The sequence below is a fragment of the Apis cerana genome, linkage group LG1 (genome assembly GCF_029169275.1).
Source record: "Apis cerana isolate GH-2021 linkage group LG1, AcerK_1.0, whole genome shotgun sequence".
NCBI classification, from domain to species: Eukaryota; Metazoa; Arthropoda; class Insecta; order Hymenoptera; family Apidae; genus Apis; species Apis cerana.
The window spans coordinates 4,909,160-4,928,774 of record NC_083852.1 but is presented as its reverse complement, the minus strand read 5'-3'; the positions used below and the strand labels follow the sequence as shown (position 1 = coordinate 4,928,774).

The 19,615-nt window shown below is 23.2% G+C and overlaps 3 protein-coding genes and 1 long non-coding RNA gene across 7 annotated transcripts; 1 reads left to right on the top strand and 3 right to left on the bottom strand.

Moving 5' to 3' along the window:
• Positions 1 to 278: 278 nt before the first annotated feature.
• On the bottom strand, positions 279 to 1,555 carry LOC133665647 (uncharacterized). Of its 2 annotated transcripts, none has more exons than XR_009828777.1 (2): positions 1,051 to 1,555; positions 279 to 970 (listed from the first exon to the last, which is right to left on the bottom strand). It is a non-coding gene; the product is annotated as an uncharacterized LOC133665647 (long non-coding RNA). The 2 variants fall into 2 exon arrangements; XR_009828776.1 differs by having other exon boundaries at positions 279 to 958.
• Positions 1,556 to 4,289: 2,734 nt separating this feature from the next.
• Positions 4,290 to 7,856, bottom strand: LOC107994860 (malectin). Of its 3 annotated transcripts, none has more exons than XR_009831074.1 (6): positions 7,712 to 7,856; positions 5,787 to 6,169; positions 5,514 to 5,696; positions 5,364 to 5,421; positions 5,024 to 5,290; positions 4,290 to 4,585 (listed from the first exon to the last, which is right to left on the bottom strand). XR_009831074.1 is itself a non-coding variant. In XM_017051966.3 (5 exons), exons 2-5 carry the CDS (start codon positions 6,141 to 6,143, stop codon positions 5,082 to 5,084), a joined length of 807 nt encoding a protein of 268 aa, XP_016907455.1. In that variant the 5' UTR covers positions 6,144 to 6,169; positions 7,712 to 7,855; the 3' UTR covers positions 4,290 to 5,081. The 3 variants fall into 3 exon arrangements, 1 of the variants encoding a protein (XP_016907455.1); XR_003696955.2 differs by having other exon boundaries at positions 5,787 to 6,452; positions 7,712 to 7,804; XM_017051966.3 differs by having other exon boundaries at positions 4,290 to 5,290; positions 7,712 to 7,855.
• Positions 7,857 to 9,285: 1,429 nt separating this feature from the next.
• On the top strand, positions 9,286 to 13,647 carry LOC107994859 (heat shock 70 kDa protein cognate 4). The gene is made up of 3 exons (XM_017051963.3): positions 9,286 to 9,444; positions 9,559 to 9,773; positions 11,550 to 13,647. Exons 2-3 carry the CDS (start codon positions 9,569 to 9,571, stop codon positions 13,295 to 13,297), a joined length of 1,953 nt encoding a protein of 650 aa, XP_016907452.1. The 5' UTR covers positions 9,286 to 9,444; positions 9,559 to 9,568; the 3' UTR covers positions 13,298 to 13,647.
• Positions 13,648 to 14,233: 586 nt separating this feature from the next.
• On the bottom strand, positions 14,234 to 19,605 carry LOC107994911 (E3 ubiquitin-protein ligase RNF10). Its single transcript, XM_062079081.1, has 12 exons — positions 18,135 to 19,605; positions 17,511 to 17,683; positions 17,131 to 17,357; positions 16,921 to 17,011; positions 16,641 to 16,825; positions 16,358 to 16,550; positions 16,137 to 16,271; positions 15,834 to 16,041; positions 15,485 to 15,736; positions 15,239 to 15,413; positions 14,733 to 15,067; positions 14,234 to 14,584 (listed from the first exon to the last, which is right to left on the bottom strand). Exons 1-12 carry the CDS (start codon positions 18,202 to 18,204, stop codon positions 14,508 to 14,510), a joined length of 2,121 nt encoding a protein of 706 aa, XP_061935065.1. The 5' UTR covers positions 18,205 to 19,605; the 3' UTR covers positions 14,234 to 14,507.
• Positions 19,606 to 19,615: the final 10 nt, after the last annotated feature.

Below are 19,615 nucleotides of genomic sequence, written 5' to 3'. Positions count from 1 at the left end.
TTAAACTATGTGATATATCCGTTTATATAGTTTGATAATCAATGTATAAGATTTTATTGATGCGAAGAATGATTAATGATATTAAATAGAGAATATGTATTTTTTTTACCATCAATTATATAAATAATATTCAATTATAAATATTAAAATTAAAGTAAGATACAGCATTCCTTGAATCAAATCTCATCACTAGATCTCTCATTTGCGGATACAACAATTTTAACCTCACAATGCATTATGTAATTTGAAAACGACCACCAATAAATATTAAATTTTAATAAAGTTTAGAAATAAATAATATTTAATATTATAATTTTTAAATTTACAATTACAATACAATTTCTAAATTTTATATTTATTCTATTATACGTGCAATAATAATATAAGTAAAAATTAAAGTTCAATATCATTTCAATAACTTCGAAATTAACCGTAAGCCATGTAAGATATTTTTAATTTATTTATTTACTTAACAGAAAATTGGAAATATATAATTATATTCTTTATTTTTATATTTTTATTTATATTTGTTTATTTTATTACATACACGATATAAAAGTTAAGGCGCCATTTCAACAACTTCAAACCATAATAAAACTCTTGTCCAATCTAGCTATCATTTACATTAACAGAAAACTGAATAAGCTAATGGAATAATGTATGTCGAATAAAAGACCGTATACGTCGCTACATTTTTACGAGAAGAACTGCATTAGAATTGGCGTAGCTAGCCAATAAAATGTACTGGCCACGTTGAATGTAGCTCGACAACGCAGGCCACATTTCACGATTAAACTAGTGGCATCCACTTGAATTCATATACGTATTCTGTCCACTAATACTCGCATCTGGTACGTGCTTTATTAAAATCACAGACAGTTCTGTTGCACTTCTGAGTCTGACCGGAATAAACTGTCCATCGAACTCTATTATTTGTTTCAGCGAAACAATCCAGTTCCTGCTTCGGAATCTTTATTGAATTACGTAATGATAACATTGAAATCAATATTAATCATTTATGAAATGTTATTGGAAAAAACACTGATATACCTGATTAATTTCGATCAAGTTTCTTCGAGTTATGAATGAAACAATTGCCTTCCTAGTTTCTCTATCCACATTTGTAGACACTAATAATCGGCAATCACAATTCATTGATACAATTTCCTAATATGCTACATTAATTGTCTAGTTAAAGTAGTTACACGAATTATGATACCGAATTGCGAGAAGACAGATTTATAAGAAGAAATCAAATTAATGAGGATGTATTGCTTAAATAAATTTTTTATTTCCTGTTATAATTTATAATTATCTATATTGTTTTTAAAAAAAGAGAAAATTGTATTTGCAATTTAATTTAATTACATATTATTATGGAATTTCTGAATTTTATAGAATTAAAAAATTATTGGAAAAAGTTTAATATTTAAAAAAAAATGACTTTTATTGTAAAAAAATATGTAAAAGATAAGTATTTCTCTAATTAAAAAAATTGTTGAAAAAACTGATTTAAAATTAAAAAAAATTGCTGCAAGAGATAAGTAATAATTATTGCAAAAGATAAGTAAAAAAAAGATAAAATTTCATAAAAATTTATAAATAAAATTTTTATTTTTATGTAAAATATAATATTAAAAATATAATATTAAAAAAATTGCTCTTGACATCTCCTAATAAAATAATATTCTTCTAAACTCGAAAATTTGTATCTGAAATATTTTTTAATATTTTTAAAAATAAGTAAAATATTTTGCAGTGTAAAATTATGTCGAATATCTTGATATATTACAATATGAAAATGAAAATTGAAGATAAACAATATTATTATAAGTCAAAATATGTTGTTAGTCAATTAAGTCAAAATTCTAATATTTGTAAATCTAGTGTCATAGCCAAATAATATCAGTTTTATTTATTAAATCCATTATTAAAATTATTATCGAGTATAATTTATTTTTTAATTTTAAAAAGTAATAATATATCAAATATTTTTTTCTTAAGTGAATAAATAATGTTTTACATTAATTTTTTTCTATTGATTTCAAAATGTTTTATGTTACATATTCACAATGTTTTGAATTAAATATAAATATTTCAATTAATTGTTCTATAAGATATAACAAATATATTATAATTTATAATTATAATTATAACTTAAATTTATTTATTTATGACAATTCGATTTATTATTAAAAAAACTTTGATATTGATACTCTTAATCATTTTAATCGACTTTTTTTTTATCTTTTATTGAATTATCATTCTGAACTTTGCTGTAGACCAAATTTATCTTTTTCATCAATAAATCATTTAATGTAAAAATATATCGTATTAGTCAGCCTATAATATAATATTCTAAAAACAACTTTTTTTTATAATTATGAATTATTTTTTTTACAATCCACTTTATGATTCATTATGATGAAGTAATATATTTTTTATGATTGATTTTCATATAAATACAATTAATAAATATGTTTGTAAAAAAGAAATTAAATGAATTATATAATTAATATATTATATATATTATATATATTATTAAATATTTTTTTTATATCATTAAAAATTTTCAAGCATTTTAAATTAAGTTATATAATTTTTATACATTTAAAATAATATTTCTTGTTTTTAAAGTACTCATTACCAATCGATATCAATCATTAATTAAAAATGTTCGTATCGTTAAGATTTTTTGATACATTATCATTATAATTTTTAATACTTATTTTTAATGCGTTTATCATTTTATTTATTTATATTTATTTGTACATTTTTGAAAATAATATCAAGAGAAAATTGTCAAACATTTTAATAAATTAATAAGAATTTTTTTAAACAAATAATGAATGACTAATTCAACAAATTAAAAAAAAAAATTAGGATCACTCAAATATATCTCGAATAAAAATACAAGGTCGCACTTTAGATTCTTTTTTCCGAGGGATGATTGCCACTCGAGACTTAGGGCTCGGGGTTTCGAATGCATAAGCACGGCCTTGAATTGACAGTTAATTGCCAGTGATGACCATACATCAAAGGCCTAGACGATCAGAGGTCACGTGATCTTCCGTTTCATATAGGATGAATGAGCTTATTCCCATTAAGAACAGGCCAGTTGTACGTACACATATGTACGTACTACCTTTCGCAGTACTCGACAGTCAATTGAACTTGTTGTAAGTGCTTTCTTCTGTTCATCGGTGCAAATCATACGATCGATCATCAACCGCATCCTGAGGTGGATTTGCGATAATACTGATTTCTTATGACACTTTCACAAATTTCGTTTTATATATGAACATAGACAATATATAAAATAGTAATTACAAAGAAGATATAAGATATATTTGCAAAATTTTACCATAGACTAGATAGAGAATATTGTCCTATCATCAATGCATTTTTATATAAATGAGTCCGAAGACTTTTAGTTAAAATAGTCTCATATTCACATTAAAATGTGTATAATATATATGAAAATAAATTAACATATAAAATGTATATATTACAATATAAAAATTAGATAGAATAGATTCTATTGAAATTTTAAATCAATAAACTAAACAAAGAAAATGTAAAGTTTATTAGATATCGAAATTATTTCTAAAGTGCATAAATTTTATAGAATAAATATAGACAAGGAAAGTAAATAATAGAACAAGGATACAGATAGAATAAAAATTTGAACTTCAACGCCATCTTCAGATTGGTGCAAATGAAACTCATAATAAAAAATAGAAAATAATTGGAGATATAGAGATAAGAATATAGGATAAGAATTAACTATTAATGCTATCTTTTAATCAACAAATCTTTAAGAATCTTTCAAAATAAGATAAAATAGAACATTCGAGAGATGTTGCCGAATTTCAATTGTTATTTCATATCTTCTTATGTCTTTCGTCAAGAGATGGTGCTAACAGTTAATTACTTTATATCTATTTTTCTCCTAGTATTTTTTGTTCTTTCTTTATAATTCTTTATAATTTTTATTTATGGCATTCTAGAAATAGTATTTTTCTTTAAAAAAAAAATGTTTATTTTTATCCTTTTCTTATTTCTATAACATAGTATACAATAAATAATATAATAACATAATAATAAATATTATATAAATAATAATATTTATTGTCATTTATGATAATAGAAAGAAATAGGAAGAAAGAATAATTAAATTGATGTATATAAATTATTATATAAAATAAAAAAGAGATGAATTATAAATAAAAATTAAACAAAAAAGTATAGCAGACTATAAAAATATATATTAGAAAAAAATAACTCTGTTGAATAATAGTAACAGCTTTATTTTTTCTGATTTGCAAAAAATTCAAATACTTTGGTATTTTATGGACTGTTGGATTCATTTTCATTTTTAACAAAGTGTATAAAAGTATATTAAATTTCTTACATAAATGATATCCGAAACATAATTAAAATAATAATTTCATTAATTTTCTACAATAAATTAATCATAAATTTCATTTATAATATTTTATGTGCATTTACTAAAATAAAGTACTTAGATTTATTGTACTGTATGTCTTTACATATTATTTCCCCTTAATTTCTTCCATTATTTCTGAAAATCAAAATTTCTGATAATCAAAATTAGCAGACATATTCTAAATTATATTTTAATTTCTCTAAAATTAATAAATATATATTATAATTATAAATATAAATTTCTTTGTAGTATATTCAAAATCAAATAATGAAAGAAAAGGTGATGTGTAAACTTTTGTGCAAATAATTATTTCATATCTAATAATAAAAATTAAATAAATCATGAGTGAACACATTATTAAAAGTCACATGATTACACAACTTTTCACCTTTTCTATATCTTTAATTTCGTTCCTAATTTAAATTATTTATTGTACAAAACCATATATAGATATGTTCATTTGATTAAATTAATTATAAACATTTTTAATAATAAATAATGACAGTTTAAAATCAAAAATATTTCCACTATTTACATAATCAACATAGGCAAATTTCCACGCTCTAAACTTACCTAAGCTGATTAAATTATATTTTTAAGTACAAGGCATTTATGTGCAAAATTTTACCACCTATAATTTACATAGGCAAAATAATAAAGGAATAAATGCCCCAAGAGCTACAAAGACTGGTAACATTACTGAAGAATCATCGATTGAATAAGGATCTGGAGTTCTAGGACCACTTGTATGTCGACTACGAACTGTAGATTCTTCCTCATCTTCTTGTATATTATGATATTCTTCTGGTTCTTGAGGAATTGGGCCCAATTGTGGTATATCTACAAAAATATTAAAAAATAATTGTTATATTTATTTAAAAGTTTACAAATATTACAAGAATTCAAACAATACCTTCTATATTTCCTTTCACCACTGCAATAGCATTTATCTTTGGATTATCTCTATAACCCTACAATTAATTAATTAAAATTAATATTTCAATTAAATTATATAAAATGAGTCAAATATTATAAATTATATCAAATATTATGAGTATATTACTTTTATAAATTCAACTCTAATTTTTCCAGCTAATATATCAGACTCTTCATCATTATATATTAACTTTCCAGCCTGAACTTTAAATGATATATATTCATCATGTGCTATACCACGTCCAACTCTTTCAAAGATATCTAAATCAGTAACAACAGTATGATCTCCATTTAATACAACATCAAATACCTAAAAAATATAATCATTTAAAATCATATTCAACAAGCATTACAATATAACTATAAAGATAAAATTTAAATGTTTTTTATTAAACATTACCTTCATATTAGGAGAATTAAAATAAACTTCACAAAATTTTAATATCATAACATAATCTCCATCTTCATTTATTGGAATATCATATCCAAATGTGCTATGATGATAACGTTCAGTTTGATACAAAATTTGGTCAATAGTATTTACTCGACCAATAATTAACTGCTTGCCATAGTCAGATGCAGTTCCAACTTTATTCATTAAAGGATCTCTAGTATAACGAATTCCATAACTGTCAGTATGTGTATCTCCACCAGCATTTATTGCATATATTACTTCTAAACTTTGCAAACTTTGTACACAAACAGTAAACAATAACATTGATATTGTCAAAAAGTATATTTCCCATCTCGCAGTCATACTTTTTATTATATATTAATGTTCAACTGTTTTGATATAACAATATAATCATAACTTACTACAATTTTTTGTAACCGGCAAAGGAGGTTATATTTAAAATGAAAAGATATTCAAAATTAACAACATATTGATGTTACATATGAAGAAATTTCAAATTCATTCAATTAAATTAAATTTTATATAAAATAATATCAAAATATTATATCCTATCTTTTGTTTTGTTAATAAATATCATAGTCTTGAATCACGAATTATGTATTATCAAACAATCACGTTAGTATTACGTAGCCGGTATACATGTAAAACTACCTTTAATGATAAATTTATTAATAAAATTCAATATTTCATATTTATATATATTTAATATAAAAAATATATATCACAAATATTAAATTATAATAATTTATAATAAAATAATTAATATAACAAAATTTAATTCACATTTAGTAAAATAAAATTGAATATATTATACAGATTTATTATCTTATATTCTTATAACATTTTTATTATTTATTTAATTTCTAATCAAATGCATATTTAAAATTTAAATTTTTTTTAAATTAATATTTTTTATTAATAATAAATAGTTTTAATTATATACATATTATGTATATGTACATGTAATTATATACATGTATATATATATATATATATATATATATATGTAACAAAATATAACTAATTTTTTTATATTGAAATAATTATATTAAAATAAAAAATTTTTAAATGCAATTTTTTAATTTCTTAAATCAAATCATTTTTTTTAGACTGCAATTTTTTTTAATTTGTATTCATTTTCTGAAATTATTTATTTGATATTTTCATATTTTAATATTTTCTGTGATATTTAAAAGAGTTTTAAATATATTGTTCTATGCAATATTTTTTAAATAATATTTTTAAGTAAAAGATAAAATTTATAAATTTTAAAGTTTTTTTTCTATCAATATATTTAGTACTTATCAATATATTTAGTACTTATTTAGTACTTAGTAAATATCAATAAAATTTATTGATTATTATATCCATATAAATATATATAAAAATCCTCTTGATATTGTTTAAAAAAACAATATTATCGTTTGTCAGAGGAAGCTTTTTTTTGCAAATAAGTCTTATAGTGGTTATAATATAAATTAGAAATTTTTGGAAAAATTAATATTAATTATGAGATGAATAATAAAAATGAATTCATTTTTGTACAATGTACTGGTATATATTATTTGATAATTTCATTATGAATCTTAAAAACAAAATAAGATAAACTTTTATAAATCAAATCTTAGTTAAAATGGTAAATAATATGATATTAATATGATGATATACTATTTTACTAATTTCGTCAATATAATTTTATTTATTATAATTTAACAATTATTTTAGAAAATAAAATATAAAATAATATAACAAAGAAAATGAGGTTTTTGATTAACAAGAAATAAAATTATATTTTAAATAAAATTCAAATTCATCATATAAACATTCAAACGTTCAAATGTTCAAAATCTTTCAAATATATATTTTTTCGATATAAAATGTACAACAAAAGTATAATATTTTAAAATTGCCTTTAATAAATAATAAAATATACGTAGAAATATCTTGAACACACTCGCGTAGTATTAACAGCGTATTGAACGGATATGGCATAACTACGCAAGAATATACTGGAAGTTTCTACGGAACAGGCGAACACTACTGCAATGCTTATGATCATCGATTTTGTATACTGTGCTTTGTCGCATAGATTGTACTTGCCAAAAGAAATTTTAATAATATTCAATGAATTTATACAATATCTTGATAAATTAGAACTCATAAATATCATTTTTATCACAATATTGTGATTAAATACATTTCAATATAATTAATATTGATAAATAAATTTTACATATGATCTTTTTAGATAATTTTATATTTTTATTATTAAATGAAATTAAATTTCTTATAAAAAAATCAAATGCTTATATTATATTATAAAATATTTTATAATATAACTTTCTTAATATATATTTTCTATAAAATAAAATTTTATATATTAATTTTTTGATATGTTTTTCGTAAATAAATTAAAGTATTCAATAAAAACAATTTTTTTTACATTTATTTTATTACTTTTATTTTTTTAAACTTTTTTAATATATAATTTTTAATTAATCTTTGTATTAAAGTGTTATATATACATATATGTACACATGTAAGTCATGTATACATACGTCACAATTGACGCAAAATATACATGTCATGTTCTTTATATACGCATATAAATTTCAAAAAAATTTATAAATTTTATTGCATAATAAAAGATAGAAAATTTTATATAAATAAATTTTTTCTGTTTTTAATTCTATGCTATTTTAAGTAAAATTTGATAATATATTTCTATTTAAATATCAATAAATAATGAAAATTTTGATTTATTTCGATTTAAATATTTTATATATGTATTTAAAAATTATTAAAATATTTCTATATATTTTTTCTTTTTTATGAATCATATAAAATCTTTATAGGACATTTCATTATTATGTCCATGATATATTGTTATGATTCATTGATATTACTTTTATGTCAAGCATTATTTTATATATTTACTATTAAATTTACTGTTATAAAAAAAAATGTCGATTTTTTAATGATAGTATGTAAAAAAATAATTATTTTACTTATATTAAGAATTACATCATTAAAAATTGAACACGTGTATTATAAAGGTTATAGATGTTACAGGAATTATGAGACCTTGAAAACGTGCGATTTATAGCCAAGCATAGATATAAATTTTATATATGTATACATGTGTATATGTAACTACACACCTTCTAGAATTAAGTAGTAACTAGATTTTTTTTAACGTTCTTTATGATCCATTTCTGTATTATTTATTGTTCCAGTCAAAAATTACATAAAAAATTATTTTATTTGAATATCACTAATATAAAAAATAATTTTAAAAATTTAAAATATTTTTTATCAAAGAATGAGATTTTTAAATATTTCTATATATGAAATACCTTTGGATCGATCGATAACCAAATAAAATACCACTATTGATACACGTAGTTCGTGGCGTGTATCCAGTAATCATTGAAGTCTAACAGAAACTAGTTTCTGATTGGTTGATAGAATGTACTAGAGTAAGAAGAACATTCCAGAAGCGTCCTCTGGGAAGGTAATATATACAGAGAGCCGGATACGGGCTCTTCACTCACGTTGCGAATCGTCAATCGAAGAACTTCTTCTCTGTCCTACGAAGCGATTTTTACAAAGCGAATTTTTACCAAGCGAACAAAGAAGAAAGGTGTGTTCCCATTACCTTTGTTTGACATCTGTAATATTTGATACAACATTCATATTGGAAATAATCTCGAATTTTTTTTTTTACAAATTAAATTTTTATTTCATATTTTTACAGAAAAGCAAAGATGGCTAAAGCACCTGCAGTTGGTATTGATCTTGGCACTACTTATTCCTGTGTTGGCGTATTCCAGCATGGAAAAGTAGAAATCATCGCTAATGATCAAGGAAATCGTACAACACCTAGCTATGTTGCATTTACGGAAACTGAACGATTAATCGGCGATGCTGCCAAGAATCAAGTTGCCATGAACCCCAACAACACCATTTTCGGTAAATATATTATTCTCAAAGTATTTTTTTATTTACATTGAATTATCATACTTTCTATGAATTTGCTCGATCTTTTTGTAGTATTAAAAATTTATATTTTATATTTTTTATTAATATATAATTAGTAGTAATAAATTTATAATTAGAAATTAAATTAAAATTTTTTTTATTGATAATTTATATTTTTATTGATATCTTTATAAAATTTTTATTATTCAATAAAATTTAAACAATTTTTTTTATAAAATAATTTTAAATTTAAATTTAAAGTAATTACAAAAATAAATTTGTTTTGAAATCTTAGATTAATGATTGTGATTATTATTATTATTATTACTATGATCTAATAATTTACAATAAAAGTTTTACAAAGTTGACATAAAAATTTGTATTATAGATGTTTTTAAAATAGTTGCTTGATTTCTTTAATTTTATAATAATAATTTAACAAAAAAGTTTGTAATAAGTATTGTTTTGAATTAAAATTACATTATTAATGTTTAGTTTTCTAAAAATATAATTTCTAAATTATTTTGATTGATTTTTTTCATGTATTTTAATCATCTTTTATGAATTAATATTTTAAAAAAATGTTTCAAAATGAATTTATAATTTTGTAAATAGTGAAAATTTTCTGAATACATAAATGATGAGATCAATAATATGTATATTAGAAATATGTTGTGTAGTATTTATTATCTATTATAAGTTGCTATATATATATATATATATTATTAGTTGATATATATTATTAGTAGTAGAAAGATGAATTCAGCCAATTATAAGTTATAAAAATATATGACTCAACTATATATTTGTGTAGGTTGACTTATTTCATTAGATCTTATATTTTTTCTTAATATCAACTTATCAGCAATGTATAGTGCACACAAGCGCAATTATAAAAATTTCTATCATAATATCTAAAAGATACTATATTAAATATATGCTATCGTTCATTTTAAAAAAACTCTCCTTTATTAGAAATCAAAAATATATATTATATTGATTACAATAACATTTCAAAATATACATAATATATAAAAAGATAATCTATAAAAGATTCTTTTATTTCATAAAAATTATAAATAATGCTTAATATAAAAAATAACAAATATTAAATATCTTAAATTTATTAAAAAAACATTAAAATAAGTGAAAAATAAATCTCACTTTTAAAAAAAATTAATATGATATACATTTTTCAAAAATTTTTTATTTTCTTTAAAAAATTTTTTTTGTAAATATTTTTCATATTTTAAAGGAAATATAATAAAAAATTATATAAGATGTATTATATATATATATCTAATATAATATTATTATATATTTAATATATTATAATTATTTAATATCATTATAATGTTTTAATATGTGGATTAATTTAATGTATTGAATGCATTGAATGCAAAAATGATTTAAAAAAACTGAATTTTTTTATTATTTGGAATCTATTTCAAATTGTACGAAAAATGAAAATTAGTATTCATATTTTTAGTATTACATAATTACAAAAATTATTTAACTTGATATATCATATTTATAGACGATCAGAAAATCGATTCATATCGATTACGTTTGTATATAGCAAATTATATGAAATAATTATTAAAATATGTAGGTGAACATTTTATCAATAAGAACATATTATCTATTTCTCAAATTTTTAAATTTGAATATTTCACATAAAATTACGAATCAAAAATATCTTAAATATATTATATAATTTAACTAAAAGTTTAATGATAAATTTATTTCATTATATTTGTTTTTTAGATGCCAAACGCCTTATTGGTCGTCGTTTTGAAGATCCTACTGTTCAGGCTGATATGAAGCATTGGCCCTTTACTGTTGTAAATGATGGTGGCAAGCCTAAAATTCAAGTATATTACAAAGGAGAGGCGAAGACTTTCTTCCCCGAAGAAGTGAGTTCAATGGTCCTGGTAAAGATGAAGGAAACAGCTGAAGCATATTTGGGAAAAACTGTCAGTAATGCCGTGATCACTGTACCTGCTTACTTCAACGACTCGCAGCGTCAGGCAACTAAGGACGCTGGTACCATCTCGGGCTTAAACGTTTTACGTATTATCAACGAGCCCACCGCTGCTGCCATTGCTTATGGCTTGGATAAAAAAACTACCAGCGAACGCAACGTCCTTATTTTTGATCTTGGTGGTGGCACCTTTGATGTTTCAATTCTAACCATTGAAGATGGCATTTTCGAGGTCAAGTCAACAGCAGGAGATACCCATCTTGGCGGCGAAGATTTTGATAACCGTATGGTCAATCACTTTGTACAAGAATTCAAACGCAAATATAAAAAAGATTTAACTGCAAATAAACGCGCTCTTCGTCGTTTGAGAACAGCTTGTGAGCGTGCGAAACGCACCCTGTCTTCGTCTACTCAAGCTAGCATTGAAATTGATTCGCTCTATGAGGGAATCGATTTTTATACATCGATCACCAGAGCTCGATTTGAAGAACTCTGTGCTGATCTCTTCAGAGGAACACTCGAGCCAGTAGAAAAATCATTACGCGATGCTAAAATGGATAAAGCTCAGATTCACGATATCGTTTTGGTTGGTGGATCCACGCGAATTCCTAAGATTCAAAAACTTCTGCAGGACTTCTTCAATGGAAAGGAATTGAATAAATCTATCAATCCTGATGAGGCTGTGGCATATGGAGCTGCTGTGCAAGCTGCCATTCTTCATGGTGACAAATCTGAAGAAGTACAAGATCTATTGCTTCTTGATGTAACACCTCTATCTCTTGGTATTGAAACTGCTGGTGGTGTTATGACTGCTCTTATTAAGAGAAATACTACCATTCCAACAAAGCAAACTCAAACCTTCACTACATATGCTGATAATCAACCAGGAGTATTGATTCAAGTCTATGAAGGAGAACGTGCTATGACGAAAGATAACAATCTGTTAGGTAAATTTGAGCTCAGTGGCATTCCTCCAGCTCCTCGAGGAGTTCCTCAAATTGAAGTCACCTTTGATATCGATGCCAATGGTATTCTTAATGTCTCTGCAGTTGATAAATCTACTGGTAAAGAGAACAAAATCACTATTACTAACGATAAAGGCCGTCTCAGCAAAGAAGATATCGAAAGAATGGTCAACGAAGCTGAGAAATATCGTAGCGAAGACGAAAAACAAAAAGAAACTATCGCTGCTAAGAATGGTCTTGAGTCTTACTGCTTCAACATGAAGAGTACAGTGGAAGACGAGAAGTTGAAAGATAAAATCAGCGCCAGTGACAAACAAGTTGTACTGGATAAATGCAACGATATCATTAAATGGCTCGATGCTAACCAATTAGCTGATAAAGAAGAATATGAACATAAACAGAAAGAATTAGAAGCTATATGCAATCCTATTGTCACAAAATTGTATCAGGGTACTGGTGGGATGCCTGGTGGAATGCCTGGTGGAATGCCTGGTGGCTTCCCAGGAGCTGGTGGCGGTGCTCCTGGTGGTGGTGCATCTGGACCTACCATCGAAGAAGTCGATTAAATCGATTACTCGCTTGCCACTGCCCTCTCCATGATTTACTCCGATGCAAAGGATAACAACTTCAAGAACATAGAATTAGACAGCTTCGGTCTTTCGTTCCTAAATATATAATTTATCTAGGTTTTATAATTTTTTTTATATCATTGTAAAAATCACTTCTGATTTATTTATTTTGTTCTACTGTAAAACTAGACAAATAATTTATTTCATTAGTAATTTCCTACAGATTACAATAAACGTAAAAAAAACCTATTGTACTTATATTTTGAAAATGTGGATAAAAAAAGATCAGTTGTTGGTTTTCTATGTTCAAAAAACTATGAAAATATAAAACAATCCCTGAAATACAATTTTTTTTAAATTTATTTTCTTACCTTCCTTATTAAATTTCAATTTCCATCAAATTTATTAAATATATTTAATCAATTGTTTTATCTATCAATTTTGAATTATTAAAAGAAAAAGTATCCAATTATTATATTTAAATATATTAATATATTTAATGCGCAATAAATTCTAGATTATAATATTTAAAATGTACTATAAAATTTATAAAATTATATAATAGAACAAAAAAACAATCGTGGATCTATATTGGTACATTTAAATGAAACAAACAAGAACGTATAATGAAAAAATTATTCATTCTTGTTTAATAAATGGTGAAAAAAATTATTCAATTTAATTCAATTTTGATATAAAATGTGATTTGAAAATAATTGATTTGATATGAAATTAAAAATAAAGAAAAAACATTTCTTCGCTTAAAATTAGTTAGTTGAACTTGATAGAAAAAGTTATGTTAAATATAATAATTTTAGATCGAATATATTGTGTTCAAAATTGTTCAATATACAATAAAACTTTTGTATAATATATATAAATATTATAAAAAAAATTATTTTAGAAGGTATATGTATTTAATAAATTTATATATTTATTTTAATTTTCATGAAATTAAATTTTATTTGCATAACAGACTCAAATTTGTATGATGCTACAGAAAACATTTGTTTAATTTGATAATACACCGATAAAAATCAATAATAGATAATATATCATTACATGTTATGATTTGTACTAGAACTTTACAAATTTTCTAATGTATATCCAAATTAATCTGAAATATAACACATGATAGTAAAATAACTCAATTGCAAAATTAAAAAATAACATAGAGTGCGAGAATTAGTATGAAAAAAATTAAGATTTATGTGCCAGTAGTTGCAAACAATATGGTTGATTTTCCTTTTTTCTTTTTCTTTCCACCTCCATTTTTTTTTTTTTCTGAAAAATAAAATAATTATCATAAATAAATCATTAATGCTATAAACTTTCAATTCTGCATTTTATTATAGATAATATATTCTTAGATTAATATATTCCTAAAATACTTAAATATTTTAATAAAGTTAAATTTAATAAAATTACTTACCTAATTTTGTTTGTTCTAAAGCGGCTGCTATGGCATCGCCAAAACTTTGACTGTATGATGGTACTGAGACATAATCTTCTTCTTCGGTGTTTTTCGAGGATGATTGAATAGTCGTACTAGAATATGGTTTCCCATGATTGGAGTTAATTGATGGCCATACTGTTTCTGATTTTAAACGAGTGCCGGTATTTCGTAACATTTCCGCAAATGATGGTCCCGATTCCTGAGGGATGTCAGTTTGTTTGGATGTAACAATTTCATCAAAAGTGCTTAAAGATGGACTACTAGCTACACTTGAAGTCGTCGTTGATTCTGGTGGTGATGGAACATTTTCTCTACAAATATATATTTGCTTAGATTTTTCTATATATTTTGAAACTAATTTCAATTTTTTATAATAATATATGCTAACATATTATTAATAAATATTCTTTTTTAATCTTTAATTAATCAATATTTGTTACTGATTATTTTTATTTAATAATGAAACAATGGAAACTTCGTACTCGGAAAATAATAATTCTGGTTGCCATTGAGGAAAATGTCGCTGTGAATCAATGTGTACAATAGGTGTTGGATATCTTCCCATACGTTTATTTTCTTCTTCAGTAATCTTTTTTTCTCTTTTTCTTTCTTCACGTTCTCGTTGTTGTCTACGTTTGTGTCTTAATGCTAATTGATCTATAAAATCATTTATAACATTAAAATATCCATAAAATGGAAATAAAGTATAGATCTAATTATAAAATTACCTCGAAATGAAAATAAAACTTCTTCTGATACAATAGGCGGTTTTAATTCAATTTCGGCTACCTCAAATTGGCAAGTCAATGGCAGATGACATAAATATCTTAATCTACGCCTTAGATCTTCTGTAAGACTTCCTCCTTCTTTTTCTAAGAGTTTTCCCGTTATAATATGTGGAGAATTTTCAAGATTACCATATTGCATTTCTAACATCTTGACGTTCATTGCGTGAAGATATAAATGTTGTCCATCTTCCGCTAAAAATTAATATTTTTTAATAAGTATATTAAATAAAAAATAAATTAAATATATTAAATAAAATAAATTAAAGAAAATTAAAGAAAAAATAAGAACCTTGATAGAAATAAAAGAATTTTGTTATGCCCGAGGTTGATTGAGCGCCGATAAGTGAATTTTCCGTAGATTTTAATATTTCTTCATCTACGTTTTTTACATCCCTTTTTATTATAGTATTTGTTTCTTCATTATCTTGAGATAAACTATTGTCAATGTTAATATTTCCTGTTTGTATTTCATTTGTGAAAATGGTTTCTGATTTTACCTATAAAAAGAAAAGTATATTTTATAAAGGAAGAATTTTATCTACAAATAATTGTTTATACTGCCTTAGATTAGAAAAAGTTTAATTAATTTCACTTTTTGTAACAATTCCTCTTCTCTTTTTGAAAGTTCTTCAAGTGCCTGTTCAATATAACAATTTTCTGGAGAATCAGGATTATCAGATAGTTCTAATTGCAATTGAATACGCTCTGATTCAATGATATTCTTCACCTGAATTATAATTTATGATATGAATCATAATTAAATTTATAGTTTAATTTTTGTTTAAATTTTTAGTTTAAATTTCAGAAACTTACATCTTTTGTATTTGCAATAAGAAGTTTTGAATACACTTGATTGCTAATAATCTCTGAAACAGGGAAAAAGTTTGTTGGATTTTGGATTATAGATCCAACAGGCACCGCAAGCAGAGATCCTTTTTCACGACGCATCAAACGTAAAGTAATAGTATCTCCTAAATTTAATGTACTTTGAGTGACTTCATTAACACTGAAACAGAAAAAAATAAAAAAATAAAAAATTCATTAAAATCTTAAAAAAATTTTATTTTTTAATGTTATTTGCATTCAAATAAATTACCTTTTTAAATCAGATTTTTGGATAGATTCATAACAAATAGGACATTTACGCCAAGATTTATCAGAAAGTGATAAATAATGAAGGATACAAGGCCAACAATAAACATGACCACAACGTGTCATTTTTCCAGCAACAGGTGAACATAAACATATTGGGCATGACAAGCTTTCAGAACTATGAAGTTTCTAAACAGAATATTTACAATTATTATTATTTGTATTCTAAAATAAAATTTAAAAAATTGTTTAAAATATTAAATATGATATATAATATAATTTACAATTTGTTCTACCCATCTCCAATCAACTAGTATATCAGGATCACTTAGATATAATGTGTAATTCCCATTGGCACTTACAACAAATTGGCAGCTATAAAATAATAAATTAATAAAATAGTAAATAGTAAATAGTAAAATTTATTATTATTAAATTCATATTATTTTTACTTATATTATTTATTTCACATTCTTATTAATATTATAGTTTACCTGGCTTGTAAAAATTGTTCTTTGTTGTATTTATGCCGCTGTACTGGTGGAAGCCATCTATTACTGTTTCTAGAAAAACCCTTCATTGATTTTCCATGATTCCATGCACCTGAACCACTTTGCATTTCACGTGGTTCATAATGAAAATTCAGCAGATGATTCAAATTCTGCTTTTTACTTCCTTGGACCACTACTGAGCCAGGCTCAGCTAATTCTGTTTGCACTACCTAAAAATTAAAATGTTGAATTTAAATATAATCTTATATTTATTATATATTATTATATTTATTATATTATTACATTATTATATTATTATATTATTATCTTATTATATAATTATATATATAAATTAAATATTATTTCATATAATTGAAATAAACCTTGGTATCCTCCTTTGAACTGCCATGATATTGTCCTTTAGGTTTTGGTCTCTTATCAAAATTTTTTGTTTTCTGTACATTGCACTTCTTTGATTGTTCAAATTTTGAGAAACTGTTAGCACCTGCTGGTTCACGTCGACGTGAGTTTCTTGGAAAAGATTTGTTTGTAACATCTGCAAAAATAAAAATTTATTATTTTTAAAGTTTTTTAAAGAAATATACATAAATAATATTTAAATAAATATATTTATTATTTTAATTTGTGTCCTAGTTTATTAAGTAATAAAAAAAATTTTATATTCAATTTATATAAAATAAAATAAAATATTATATATAAAATACTTCATTAAATTAAACAATAAGCTGTTTTAATTAAACAATAAACTTATTATTTTTTAAATAAATAAATTAATTTTTAAATAATAAATAATATAAATTAATTAATTCTTTTTACAATATTTTTAAGAAATTTTTAAACTAAAGTATTCTATATATTATTATTCTATATATTAATTTGAAAAAGTTAAGGTCATAAGATGTATAAGTTATTTTTTTTTTGTATTAAGTATACATGTAAGACGTTAGCGAAATGATGACGTCGTTATCGACATTGGGACGACGCACCTTGAGTTTTTTTAGAATCAGCAGGAACCCCCTTTGCAGAGGATTGCGGAAATTTTGTATTTTTTTCCATTTCTGGCACGAATGTATTCGTGCTGAATTCCAGAGTGATTGAGGCTACGGTTTCCTCCGTATGGAGAAATAGTGTATTTCTGCAGGCCCTTCATCTTCTTCAATAAGCCATGTTTCGTTATCGTCAAAGGTGAAGAAAAAATCCTCGAGATGCCGATAATTCACGGCCGATGTAACGATATTAGCTTGACCACAAACACGGGTGTAACAGAGCAAAAGCTCTGCTTCGTTTTTTCGCCGTAAACGACGATTATCCCAATTCCTGGCACAACGGCCAAAAGCGGTCGCGATCTCGTCGCTATGATGGCGACGAAACTAATGACTTGCGCAAGCGGATGTAATACGTAATACCAATCGAAAACTCGAGCAATTTGCAAATATTCATATAATATTCATATAATAAGATAATATTGTTAATTTGAATCCTTTTTTTCTCTATTTCTATAAATATATACAAATAATAATACAATATTATAGAATATAAAATATATTTTAATTTTAAAAAGATATTAACGAATAATCAGTTTATTTAACTTCCGTTATTCGAAAATTTAGTAATGATAAACTCAATACATTTGAAATCGTCTTATCTTTCAATAAAATTTTATTATATTTTCTAGTAGTATGATACAAATATTGTATTTTATAATGAAATTTTTTCAGATATTTTCGATTGCTTAAAATTATGAAATACATTCAGTATAATTTTAATATATTTTTTTCATAATTAAGTAGCTATTTTATCTATATTAGAACTATTATATAATTGAATCGTTACATTATTAATAATTGATTAGTGAATTTATAAAATGAAAATGAAAATAGAATCCTGCTAAAAAATATTGAAATAAATTTTTTCTTTATACATCCGTTCGATAATAATGAAAAAAAGAAATATAAAAAATAAATTTATTTTTATTAATATAAAAATAATAAATTAAATAATAAATTCTTAATTTTTCAAATAAAAAAATATTTGAAATATAAATATTTTTATATATTTTTTTCATTTTTAATTTAAATAACATTAATTTTTGAATTGATGATCATATAATTCTTATCTAACGTAATACGAATTTATTAACTTTCTAATGTCATACACGATAGAATATAACCAATTTAGATATTTGAAATATATAAATAAATATATTTATTATAAATATATAAATATGTATATATATATAATTACAATATTTTAAAACACAAATAACATTTGAAAGTAATTTTCTGAAACTTTTAAAATTTTTTAATTTTATTAGTTTTTAGTTATTAATGTAAAAAAAACATTAAATTAAATTTTAATTACACAATTAAAATTATAATCATATATGTAAAAACATATAGACAATAAAATATTAAATTATAAACATAAAGTACAAAAAATAAAAATAAAATAAGTAATAATATAATAG